General features: G+C 35.5%; 1 protein-coding gene across 4 annotated transcripts in view; it reads left to right on the top strand.

Annotated features, from left to right (window-relative positions):
- LOC126904059 (insulin gene enhancer protein isl-1) overlaps positions 1–14,068 on the top strand; it is a 29,469-nt gene extending 15,401 nt beyond the window's left edge. For 2 of the 4 annotated variants that reach the window (XM_050682703.1, XM_050682705.1), the window contains exons 3-8: positions 3,236–3,449; positions 5,285–5,610; positions 10,785–11,101; positions 12,425–12,631; positions 13,494–13,654; positions 13,739–14,068. In XM_050682703.1, coding sequence (XP_050538660.1) covers positions 3,236–3,449; positions 5,285–5,610; positions 10,785–11,101; positions 12,425–12,631; positions 13,494–13,649 — 1,220 coding nt within the window. In that variant the 3' untranslated portion in view covers positions 13,650–13,654; positions 13,739–14,068. The remainder of the gene's footprint in view (positions 1–3,235; positions 3,450–5,284; positions 5,611–10,784; positions 11,102–12,424; positions 12,632–13,493; positions 13,655–13,738) is intronic. The other 2 variants (XM_050682704.1, XM_050682706.1) reach the window with 2 other exon arrangements.
- The last annotated feature ends 103 nt before the right edge of the window (positions 14,069–14,171 follow it).

Here is a 14,171-nt window from a genome sequence, read left to right as displayed (position 1 = left end):
ACTTCCACTTGACACGATCTCCCACATCCTCTACGCTCACATTAGATGTCCTTATATCGCATTCAATAAAATCTCTCCATCACTTTTTTGGTCTTCCTCTAGCTCTTCTTCCTTCAACATTCATTTCTACAACTGTTCTTACGGCTTCCAATTCTTCTCTTCTCATAACATGACCAAATCATCTAAGTCTATTTCCTCTCATCTTATCCACGATTGACGCTGCACCTATACTCCCTCTTATATGCTCGTTCCTTATCCTATCTTCTCTAGTTATTCCACTCGTCCATCTAAGCATTCTCATCTTTGCTACACTCATTCTCTGCTCTATTTTCTTATCAACTGCCCAACACTCTGAACCATTCATCATAGCTGGTCTCACTACAGTATTGTAGAATTTACCTTACAGTCTCATTGGAAATCTTTTATCGCAAAAGACATCAGACGCTTCTCTCCACTTCAACCATTTAATCCGGTGCCATACATCCTCGTCAATAGCACCGCTCTTTTGCACAACTGATACTAAATACTTAAAACTTTCCACCTCTCCAATCACGTTCTCGCCTATTGTCACTGGTCTCATTTCACCTACCTCATGTTCTCCTTTATCAAACTCGTACTCTATATACTCTATCTTACTCCTATAGAACTTAACTATGGTAGAGAAATTGTGTTCAGTGTATTTTTTTGCTTTGTGTGATCCATCTGAAATCAAATATATTATCCGTCAAGTATTTAGAAATACAAAGTTAGTAATACTTTACATAGATGAAGGTCAAAAATCTCCAATACTACATATTATTCCTATGATTGATAAATTTATAATCTTAAAACATTTTATTATAATAATTACAAAAAAACTATATTTAATTATATTTTATAATATTAACATTTTTTTTAATTGTGTAATATAGAAATTATTCCAGTAGCAGTTAATTTAGGCTAACGCTAAATCACACGATCGATGTTGATTAAAAATGGGTGAATAAAAAGTACTAAGTTGATTGATTGGCCAACATTTGAAATTGTTTTTTAAGAACTATCTACAAACTATTAAAAAATTTACTCTTAAAAAGAATGAAAGTAGATGGCATATATACGGTGATTCAAGAATATAATTTCAAACCACAGCTGACATAAGTATTGCAATAATAGGGTTGGAAGTGCGTTTAATTATAGTCTATTGTGGTTTTTTTTAGCGATAACGAATCTTGAATTCAGGCGACACAAGCCGTCGGGTTTTATACTTATCGTGACTTGAAATCGACTGGGCCGTCTTATGAATGAGACTTAGTTTGTAGTGTCGTGAGTACGCGCTGAGTAAAAAATGTATTACTGGGGTTTAGGTGACACCGCTGCAGGCGCCACGAGTCCACCCACACCTCGTCTATTATGAACAGGACACAAACAAGACGTATCGGCACGTCTCCAATCGAACTGGGGTTTATTTTCATGCAGACAATACAATAAATTATTCACAATAGACACCTTTTCCAATCGTCACCTTTGTACCGAATAAACATGCGTCACACTAAATAATTAAAAAGTTATCTACTGTTAGATTTTAAACAAAAATACTATTATATTTAATAATTGAAAACACGTGTGAATTAACGATAGGATAACTGTACATCATAATTAATCGAATCAGCATAGTGAATGTAATCTTATTTCTATTTGATGAACAATATTTATTTAGTTGATTAGTTTCTAAGAATTCCTAGTTGAGAATTTTCGTTTTTATTTTTTAAGATATTTTACCACGGCATTCGAATTAATGAATAATTTGTAGTGATGGAGAAGTAAATACTTTCGCATATCAATCATATTACAAATCAATTTGGCAAATTCGTGGAATATTGAAAAAATTATCAATATTTTGATTTGCACTAGTGATTTTATTATTTCATATCTGTATTGGTAAAATTCCTCAATAAATCCTAGTTACTCTGTAAGACGACTTTGTAAAAAAAAAATGCTCACCTCATTGTGTAAGATGATTGAAAATGACCACTAACATTTTGTATATTTATTAATGTGTTGATGCTGAATAAATGTGTAGGAACTGCCCAAAATAGAAATATTGGTGTTTATTATTGTGTTCTACATAGTAGTGTCGTTATAAAAAATAGGAAATTGTACATGATAGGCTGTCGCCGCTTGTATACGATGCGAGTCTATCATATACAATTTTCGAACGTCTGTATGGACGGCGAACGCTTATTTTTTTAGATAACTGCATATTCGTGTAAGTTATCTAAATTATTGCCTATATCAGTACGTCTATAGGTATATTTCGTGTTGTTTTTTAAATTATATAATTTTTGGAACACGTATATCTCGTGTAAGTACAAACATGGCGGCGGCACATCAAAGAGACGTTATCTGTTCTCTGAACGGGTTTCGTTCGTTTAAGACTCCGCCCCAGAGGGACGTACCGACGTACGGCCAATAGAACGACCGCAACTGCACACACATGTACACGATTTTCTACGTGTATAGTAATATAATAGTACACACAAACGACCGAGTCGAACGCCTCTTCAAAAAGTATATATAAAAAAAAAAAAATCTAAAATACAACCGACAGTCACAATAAAACTATTGAGGAACGAAGCGTCTATACAAAATCGAATATACATGAATATATATTCAATAACCGCGTTTTAGCTGTCGTTCTTTATTACATTTTTTTTTTTTTTTTGTTAAGCGACGTAAAATATTCATAATATTCATGACGAAAAAAATATAACATAATTCACGTCACATTTTTTGTTGCCGAAAAAGAATTTATTTCAGAGGATTAGTAATACTTCCCAAAGATCATCGTACCTATTTGCAAAAAATAATTCAGTAGTGCGATGACATCCAAGACACGTGCATATTATTAATATAAGGAGTAGTGTTGAATAATTTTCATAATCTTATGTATAAATACATATACACAAAAATGACGTATTGACTAATGTTGAGGACTTTTGTGAAACATTGTCGACCCTCTGAGTACAAAAATAATTTTCAACCCATTTAATGTATTTTTATATTACATAAAAGTGCTCGCATTCGAATAATAATGCTATCAGACAGATAATTTGTAGCAAATAGTACGAGTATGAAATACTTGGAGATTACTACACTCAATCGACAACAATAGTTAAGATAATTTTTTTCCGTTGAAATGTTCTTTTTGTCTAGCACTAAGTTGTTTGTTTTAAAAATAGATTTTATTTAAAATTAGATATCCTTTTGATTGATATTTCAGAAAGACGGCGGCTGAGTCTATGCGTGGGCTGTGGTGGTGCCATAAATGACCAATACATTCTCAAAGTGGCTCCCGACTTAGAATGGCACGCAGCGTGTCTAAAGTGTGCCGAGTGCCATCAGTTTTTGGACGAACATTGTACCTGTTTCGTTAGAGATGGGAAAACCTATTGTAAATTAGATTATGTCAGGTAATAAATAAATTAAAATCGCATTAAGTAAACTATTTATTCAGAACTACATTAGACGAACACGGCAAGCTGACAACGTGTAGGCTTTCAATTTTATGACAAATTAAAACAGTGTATTATATTGTACTGTCTAATAGATTTATAAACGAGATACCATATAAAATACATAGTAAAAACGCTTGTACCTTGTGTTTGATTATGCTAACGTAGTTGCGAAATCGCTCAATAACTAATATTACCTAGTGTCGAGCTGTGCCGCGTTAATACGCCATACTAATACCTGCAGGTGTCCACAACTTGAAATGTTTTTTTTTTTTTTTAATTTGACCTACAACTCCTATTAACACGTATCAATCATGAACATAATGAACAACTCATATTTTTGGTCACAAGTTGCCGTTTTATATTTCTTCATCTTTTTCGTGGAATCATTAACATTCTAATTCTGTAATCATCAAATAATCAAATAATTAAATGATCAAGAAAATTGTCCTTAATATACCAAATATTAAGTAAAATTATTATGGACAGAACAAACCCTTTATTACTTGAAAACATTTGTATCTTCAACTAAAATTGTTGAATTTCTTGAATGTAATACAAAAATATCTAGACTTATAATTTATACAGATGATATTTTTATGATTTATTTAAGAAATTGTTTTAACGATTCTTTTTTGTTAATGATTGCAACAACAGTATATAAAAAGTTTTAGTAAAATTTCGTTGGATGAACATCAATCTTGGGTAATTTCTGAGTCGGCTTTTGTATACACACTAAGCCGAGGTCATTTGATCCTTTTTTTTTTCATGATTACATTATAAATTTTGACGAACGTCAAATGCATCTGCACGTCTCTTGTTTTCGAATGCCAGCCGATGTTTACACGGTACTCATACCCAATGTCCCTTTAAGTAAATAAATCGGCTTCGAAACGTTCCATAACAGATGACAATGTGTCAATAGAAGAGCGTCCTATTATTTCGGAGGGTCGCACACGAATACCACTAAACTTTGGAGTCGTCGTTATATCGCTTCGCTTGTTTAATAATAATTCACACATTTCGTAAAATAAAAGTATTTACATCAATATTTGCCATCCAACGCCGAAAATTGTTTGATAGTAACATCAAAATGAAAGACCAAATTACTATTATTACCTTCGTTTACAATTTTATCTGTCTTTCACTGATTGAAGTCTAAACTATTTTCACAGATTTTGAAATGTACATCAATCATAGCAATAATAAATGTTAGAAGGTTTTGGTTTATTTACGAGATCTAGAATATGTGTTTATATAAGGCGGTTGTAATGTAAATAAGGTAGTTGATTTTTATGACGAGAAGAACGTGCGTGCGCCCGGTAGCTGAACATATGTCGGACTTAGAAATGAGATGCGCTTATGGTGTTATAGTTATGCGGTAGACATCCAGAGCGGTGTTTAATTTACAATGTTTTGAACCGCGCTAATTGTGGGATGACATGTTGTTTATAAAATATTTTTAAAATCGCCTCGTTATGGGTGGCCCTCGGTAATATCCGATGGCTTTGAGTGTTTCTCGTCTAAGCACTTGTCATCGGTTCAAGCTTCTTATTTTCGCTCATTTTTTTTTTCTCTTGAAAAAACAATTTTTAAATATATATATATTTATACTTGCTTGCACACCAAAGAGCCTGTTAAGAACTAAAGTAAACTGTGACAAATATTTTGAATCCGCTAAAATTTTACCAGAAGAATGTTTCAAATGAATTAATTTTAAATCAATTTATTTCATTATTCAAAATAATGTGCTTGCAATATATTTCTTTAAAAATGTATTATTATTATTATAGATTATTTGGTACTAAATGTGATAAGTGCAACCTGAGCTTTGACCGAACGGATTATGTAATGAGGGCAAAGACTAAAGTTTACCACATGGAGTGCTTTAGGTGCAATGTATGCAGCAGGCAACTTAATGTAGGCGAAGAGTTTGCGTTAAGAGATGGTACTTTGCTGTGTAAAGACGACCACAGTCATCATCCGATCATAAACGGTGCCAAAAGCAAAATTGCTGCTCAACTGCAAAGCAATGAAAATAACAACAACAACACAGCATTGGCCGACCACAACACCAGCAGTACCAATTCCCTACATCACAACGAAGGGTCGAATTCTGGTAAGTCATTTTCAACATCAATTTATGTTATTAAATTATAAAAACACATTACCAAAAACGTAATCGAATAATTCTATTAGTTGTTATTTATCTCGCAGATTTGCGTTGATAACATTGATAAATACCGCCTGCAGTACTGTTTTAAGGAATATATTTTCTCCGTAAAAATTGACGAGCAAAAAAAAAAGGTCTTTTTCATTGAAAACATATCTCGGCAGTCTAGTAAAATTCAAAATAGGCCGCTCAAATCTTGGGCTCCGGGGCGCTCGCATCCCTAGCTACCCCCCTTAATCCGGTCCTGACTACCCTGATACTTTTTTGAAAATGCATTACCTCCAAAAAAACCATTTCACAAAACTAACTATAGACAAGATTCGCGCTTATAAATCATACTGTGACATCTGCTTTATATTTTCTTTATGAAAAATGAAAGAAATCGGATATTTTGAACGGCTAGGTTGTTTGACCGGTATGCGTTAGTTCAAAAGAGTTTTACCTTTTGTGTACACACGACGTAATGCAAACAAACTTTAGTCAAAGTGTAAGGGTGGAAACGATGCGGTTCAGACACACGAGGGAAAAACAGCGGGTTGGCAGTCGAATGACGACAGAGTCATTAGCCTAATGGAAACCGAACGAGGCTACATGAAGCATGTCCACCCTTAATCTCGGCGTGCTTTCCCCTGCTTTTACGTGATGTGTAGTATATGCATAAAATCATACCTATAGGCATTACATTATTTTGTTGTCAATATATCGACAGTAATAATCTTCTACGCTTTACCGTCATTTTCGGTTGTAAACGGTTGCTAAACAAAACTAAACGTCTAAAGCAACATTTTGTTCAACAAATGTCCACTTGATAGCTGTTATTACTATAAATTAGTAACTATATCAAGCAACATAGCAATATTTTTTTTAAATGGTATCGCATGAATTAAAATCTCATATTTTTAATTTTCAACTTTTAAAAGTATTTTATTTGAAAAAAATTATCTATTTCATTATCTTCACGAGATAACGTTTTTATCATCTAATGTCGAGAACTGCACACAATTTCCAATTGAAATAGAAAAGTTTAAAGGATAAACTATTGTGTAACGAACAATCAGTTTACTTTTTAAAGTATTGTTTAACTAAGCAATACGTGTTTTATTTGCGTCAACTGTAAAAGACTTGCAACACTTAATCATCTATATATAAACAATTTTTTGAGCTTAAAAAATAATACAAACATTCTTAATTCCCAAAGCGTGCACCAATCACCTGCAACGAACTTTGCAACGGGGGGATCCGAAAATGTTCCCTCAAAGCATCGTATCCGTACATAATAAAATATCGATTACGCGTCAACGGACTCGAAAAAACTGAGGGTGGTAGTTTTCGGGGTAAGTTTAATCACGTTAAAAGCGTTTTCAGATGGTTCTTAAGGGTAGTGGTGGGCAGAAGTCGTTTTGTGTGTCGGTCGGCACACCAATCCCTCGACGACCCCGCGGCGGCGGACACACACGCGCGTTAAACGAACCCTATTTACCAAACAAACCCCATTCAGCTCCGTGTTCCAAACTGTTCACCGATGTTTAGCGTTAACTTCTCTTTTCTACACACACATATACTCACATCAGCTGTAATACATATCTGGAGGGCCTAATGAAATTAGTATAGTAAATTAAGTTAGTCTCCGTGATCCCTAAATAACTATATTCACTTGTATTTTTCATGTTTAATAATCGTTTTTGGTCTGACTTTTGGGGAAATTAACTCGATTATAGTTACCAATTCTAAATCGTTCACGATGACTTGTACGAAATCTTACTTTCAACCAATTTTTAGGCAAATAAACTACACTTCTATTTCGGCGACACTTGTGTGCAAGACAACATTTTTTTACCAAATCATTCCTACGAACAATAAATAAAGCTATAGTAAAAATTCTTACAAAGACATGATACCTACGTGGAAGTATTTTTTACGATTTTTTCAAAAAAATTAATTCCGTCTCTCGTCTCTCTATTCGTACAAGTTTGTAAATTGGGTTAAGAATAATTCTTAGTGGCGTGGTGAGACGCGTCTTAGTGTCTTTTGTAATACTCCCATGTAATTCGATACAAATAAAATAATCCTATTTGCAAATCATCAACTATATGGCAAAACATGTCGTAATGATGTATGATCTCAACATCTGTAAACTAATACGATGTTTTATTGAATATTGTTATATGGAAGTATATATTTTAAGTTGATTCGCCTGTATATATCATAGTCAGTATGAGTTCGGTTTTTATGCAGTCGTCGGCAATGTATTATCGAGAAATAAAATTACACTTCTTATCCAGAAACCTTATTCTGTCGCGCTGTGAAATTTTTTCCTTTTTTATTTATTTCGAGTCATAATAAATGTACCTAATACAAGCAAGAAAACATTATGCAAGAGATTACAATTCATAATAAATGGCTCATTTAAACCCCAACGACCCATCGCTGTTATTCCCATTAATGCCTTGACGCAGTCATTAAAGTAATATTTATGGTGGTTCGCCACTCGAAAGGGACGAGTAAAAAATGAAAAACTCAAGGTTTACACTAAACATAAAAAGCCAGCTATATTTTACCTAAAGAGAAAACTATGTTAAAACATAGAAAACGCACACATTTTTATTATCATTTCATGGAAAACGTCTTCTCCGGTGTTGTTTTTTACAGCGCTTTCGGTGAGTATTTCAATGGTAAAAAATAAGCCCCCTTACTAACGCCTGAATTTCATAGTATAACGCCGATACTCGAATTGTTCGCAATCACGTGGGGTGGGAATACTATTTTGAAATTACATGTGAGAGTATTATGTTCGATTTTAGACTGTTAGGGATACACGCGCAGTATGTTGTAATTTAATAATAAAACCGTCACGTGGCCCTGTCGACGTTTTTTGCGTCGTCAGTGCCGGAACGCCGGTTTTCAAATACGAACCGTTCCGGGCGCAAAGACACCACTCAATTCGGTCGACAACCCTCAATTATTCGCCTTATTTTATTTTTATATCATTTCGAGCCCACCCCCGCGCGCTGCTCATAACCGCAACAACACTCCAAGCCGACAGCGCCATCTATATTGTTATTGTTATTAGCATAATCATTCATTACTTAAACCGAACGCGCCTTGTCCGTACACTGCTGAGAAATTCAAAACGTTTCCGGGTGACACGACGGGGACTCGTATAATTTATACATGCACGTCAAGTCAATTCCCCTGAGCGGACGGGACACCGAGAAGCGAAATCGTTTCCCCGGAGACTCAAACATGAATAGAAAACACATACCACAGTAGCGGTTATTCACTTTTCGCATACTGAATGCGGTCGAACGCGATGATTTTCAGTTAGCCTCCTGACGACCACTCGGTGGGTGGAGTACTAACAACAATACAGCCTCTATTTACTACACACATAAAATATCAACCTACGAAACTAATGTTCGAGCAGGCCAATAATTATTAATTCCGATGATTAACTTTTAATATGCGTAAATGATATAATTGAATAGAACTAAATGTTGTTTCGTAATTATTAGGCGGAATATTCCGAAACTTTTAACTGCACTACGCCCACTTATAAATAATAGCTTTTGGCTATAACAAAAATTAATTTTTCACTTGTATACCAACGTCGGAATATTAAATTTTTAACTACTCTATAATTATTCTTCAACGCACTAGTTGACCAGTCATCAGTAAACGCGCACACTATAGAAACAGAAAAGTATTCAAAAAATCGTAAATATATAAATAAATGAAAATAACACGAATACCTTTGGGAGTGTCTAGACAATTTATCGTGGGTGCGGCGAAGAGGTGTAAAATATTTAACTAAAATTACGGATAAATGGTTTTACGTATACATGTATATATATATATATATACATATATTATGGAAGCAAACAAGTGAAGGGCAAAAATACTCCAGTACTATTTTTAAAGATTTAAAAAATAAAGCTCTCTCACAACTCACTCTTGCAAAATACTTGTTTGCCACTATATGCACTCAGCATAATATACCTATATACATTTTTCCCTGTAGGCTAAATCCCCAGATTTATTTTTTAGTCTTAGTGAATACCGTAAGTAAAAAAGGAAAAGAGCTTTTAAAGACTTTCTTTTTCAAAAAAATAAAATAAATAAAAGCTCCAAGGAAAGCGTAAAAAAGTGCTAACTTCTTAACCCGTTTATAAATTACTTCACTAAACAAAATCCGAATTTGTTTATACATAAAAGTTTTACGATGTCTCCTGTAGAATTTATTAAATATTTTTAATAGAGTTATTAAATTCTACTAGTACTAGCAGAATTTATTGATAGACTCGAGTCTATTAGCACTTATACTATTATACATTTTGAAACACAAAGCCGTTTTACTTTTTCATTTGAACAATGGATCATATTTTCGTAGATGTCGTGTCCCTTTATATTTTCATTCATTCCCACTTCGTTCGTAATGTAAATTAAATTTTTTCAAGCATTGAGACATTGGATTTTTTTCTATCACTGACGTTGTGCGTTCATAGGTTTGTGTACACGCACACACACACTAACACTCGTGTCACGTAAAACAGAACGAGATGAAATACGAAACGAATATTTTCGCAGCTGTCGTGGGTGATTTTTTTTCCGCCACAGCTAAATTGTAAGTGTTCGCGTTGGTAGCGGCGGTGGCGGCGGCGGCGGATAGGGTTATCAAGAAGCGGACTGAATATAAGGGATCATGGGAACTGGACCACTTGTGTGGCCTTCCCTGCATGTTTACATTTCAGCACCCTGCAGTATTTTTTTCACTTCCGAAAATCCCGGCATAAATCTCCGTCTCCTATTGAATCCTGCTCAACACCCTCCATTAAAACGACTACTTAACCCGACCAATCATCCACAAGTCTGCGCTTAATCAATTCACCCGAAACCTATTCTTCGCGTCATTAACAATGACAACTTTTGTCACGTTCAAAACTATGACCTTATTATGTTGATGTTTTTACTGTTTTGACGTTCGATGACATTAAATAGCTTAAATTTCATTTATTTTTCACGATAACATCTAAACAATATCTGAATAATAAAGTAATCGAAACTATTTCATAGACGAGAAAATAAATTCTAGCCGATTCATAATATGCGATCTATTTTTACAGATTCATCGGAGTCGGGATCGAATAAATGTTCCGGTCGAACCGGATCTGATGGCCCGGGCAACAGTCGGCTGGGTTCGGCTGGCAAAGGCTCGTCCGACGGTAAACCTACTCGAGTCCGGACGGTACTCAACGAAAAACAGTTGCACACATTACGGACGTGCTATTCAGCGAACCCTAGGCCAGATGCGCTCATGAAAGAACAACTAGTCGAAATGACCGGACTCAGTCCTAGGGTCATAAGGGTGTGGTTCCAAAACAAACGGTGCAAGGACAAGAAGCGTGCCATCGCCTTAAAACAGCAAATCCAACAAGACAAGGTACGTTTTACCTTCGTATTATTTTACACGTTGATAGTGTGCACACCCGGCATAACATTAGTCGCCTAAACTGTTGAGCGCGTTAAGGCTTCATTTGACTTTATTTACAATAATATCAATGAAACTCGACAGTTCCGTTATTAGGTGCGCGGATTCGCGTCGTCTCGTGCAGTGCGATTGGAAAGTTACATTGCATTCTAAAAGTTTTGTTGATGATTTAAAAAAACAACCGCGAGCGTTGGTTTTTTGTATTGTAATGATGATAATGGACCGAGCGTCCGTGTAAAAAACAATCCCGGAGTTTCCATTTAGCGGACATATGGAAAACCGGTTGTGCGGCGACCACCGGGGCCTTCCGATTACACCGTAAACGTGTCGCCATCGAGTCGCCCGTTTGGCGCCGGTCGCGGCCACCGAAGAACACAGTGTTTTCCTCGACCGAGTGACGATATTTCCCCTCGGACGACGCCAGTCTGTCGTGTTCTTTACATTATGCGTTTGTCTCAAATGAACACATGCCTCGTGTAGGGTTAATTTAATTAATAAATTACACCGGCACCATTACAACATACGCCAGTGTCTGCGTGTCCGACTCTGATATCTATAGGTATGCCAACAGTATGGGCCACCGCGGTCCGGCAAAAGAGTTGCCGCGTCCGACGGTGTCGCGGCACGAGATCATACGGTTGTTTATGCAGACAAAAAAAAATAAAGAGGAAAATAAATTCATTACACTTTTTATTCGTTGTTTGTGGCAACGGTAAAAACGTATTTCGTATGGTTTTTTTTATTAAATATACGACAATTTTAGAACGACCTCGCGCGTAAATGCTTTTATGTTTTCGTAATAATAATCGCATTTTTTATTGAATTTCGTTCGTTGAGACTCTCCAACCGATTATTCTTTGACACGTTCGTTTCTTAAAATACCTCCAAGTATTAATTTTCAAAACGTCAATTAAAGTTATGGACAGCTTGTTGACAGTGTGCCAACGACTTGGGCGGTGTGCTTTTTTTTCTCATTCTCAAACCGATAATTTTGACACGATATTATTAAAACTATTTTTTGTCTTCCGTTTCAACACTGCATATGCGCATACGTAAATAACTCACGTCGACCGTTTGTCGCCGATCAATATTTTTAACCCTTTTAAGTAGATCTGTATGCACGATAGTTTGTAAACAAAAACTTGTACTCCTGTTTTTTTTTTTTATTAATTATTTCTTTTGCTTTGTTGTTATTTGGATAGATGAGTAATGGGAATTATTTTACCCGGACTTACGTTTGTTTTGATGTTTCTGAAAGATCTTTATTGTTTTTAGGACGGTAGAAAAATGGGTTACGGCAGTATGCAGGGTATACCGATGGTAGCGTCTAGTCCGGTCCGACACGATAGCCCGTTGGGCATGAACCAAATAGAAGTGCAGAGTTTCCAGCCACCATGGAAAGCGCTGTCCGAGTTCGCGCTACACTCGGACCTTGATCGAGTGGATACCAACCAACCTCACTTCCAACAGCTCGTTAATCAGGTATTAACTCGAAAAAAATACTTAAAACGACATTATCGTGTAAAGGTATCGTTAAAAAGTAAAATTCGGCGCTATACTCTAAATACGCGCGGTGGTAATCTTCTTTGCTCTTCGATTGAGGTGGCTAGTGAATGGAAAATAATTTGTTTCTACAAAATACACATGAATAGTGGTGACGTGCTGCAGCCGAATAAAAAATAATTATCATCTGTAATCTCTATATTTCTATTCGGTCCGATAGCTGTCATAAACCCTGTTTCTTTCTTAATATTAGTATGTATGTAAGACTAGGTAGTAAGTAGCGCCGTGATGCCCGACAAGGATAATCCCCAACAAAGTGTTGGAACGCCGAGTAACTGTATCCCGTACACGACTATATGCATGCGCTCCGAGCTGTCGACTTATCGAGGATTACACTATCCACGGTCTGTATTTATTATGTTTACTATGTTTTTTGTACGGTCCACCGGGTGATGTCATATGACAACCTCGTCCGCTACCTATTACACGAATACAACACATGATAATTATATACGAAAAATCGAGTTGCGTCGATCATTAAAATATTCGGAATTATTTCAGAGACCCTATTGGAATGGCTCGTGCGTTTAAAAGATTAAAAACCACGCGGGTTTTTTTATTTTGCTCTAATCAAAGCAATGCGTCAAACGCCCGCACACTCTACCCGTCAATTCTGTTCCAAAGAATTACCTACAAAATGACTATTTCCTAATATTTTTTACCGGCCATTTGCTTAGAATTACTCATTGTTATTAAGCAGTTGGTTCCCTCGATCGTCAAATGTCTTTGAATTGTGTTAATTCCAAGTCAACTAACGTTTACCCGTTTGTTCTTTGCGCAGATGCATGGTTACGACATACACGGTCCACCACCACCAATGACCAGGTTAGACATTGATCCGGGTCCGGTGGACATGATGCATCCAGATTCCACTGACTCTTTCGTCACGTACCTAGAAAGCGACGACAGTCTCCACAACGACACGTCGAGTCCGTAAAATAGGTAAGGCACCACAAATAATAAAACATTACCACAGTAATTACATAACAGGCGACGTATTAAGCGACTTGTTTTTTTGTGTTTCAGGTGTACATCAAACCTAAATACTAGAAGAAATCTCTTTATTATTTTGTATTTGTTATCCGTCTTTTTCTTGTATGTTATTCTATGACTTTACTTTTCTCTTCCATTGTGGTCCCGTGAATTCACAATATATCCGCGTACCTATGTTGTCTTTAATAATTATATAAATTATTGACATTAATAATCACGAGCAGCCCAAAGCCGAACGCATCAAAATCAGATATTGTACGCGTGCTCCTAAGTATTAATATTACGTTGTTGTAATTTTTTGTAAATATAATTGATGATTAATTATACTTAATAGTATATTAAATGAAAACAAAATTCATTGGAGTTTTATTATTTGTATTTATTATTATGATTATATCTTGAAAACTAAAAAATTTAAATATTTTAAAGGAGTTGCATTATATATGCTAAATGAGTGGAAATACAA

This window comes from Daktulosphaira vitifoliae, unplaced genomic scaffold, assembly GCF_025091365.1.
Source record: "Daktulosphaira vitifoliae isolate Bord-2020 unplaced genomic scaffold, ASM2509136v1 Scaffold_4, whole genome shotgun sequence".
In the NCBI taxonomy this organism is placed as follows: domain Eukaryota; kingdom Metazoa; phylum Arthropoda; class Insecta; order Hemiptera; family Phylloxeridae; genus Daktulosphaira; species Daktulosphaira vitifoliae.
Note: the sequence above shows the minus strand (reverse complement) of the source record. Positions and strands in the feature narration are given on the sequence as shown.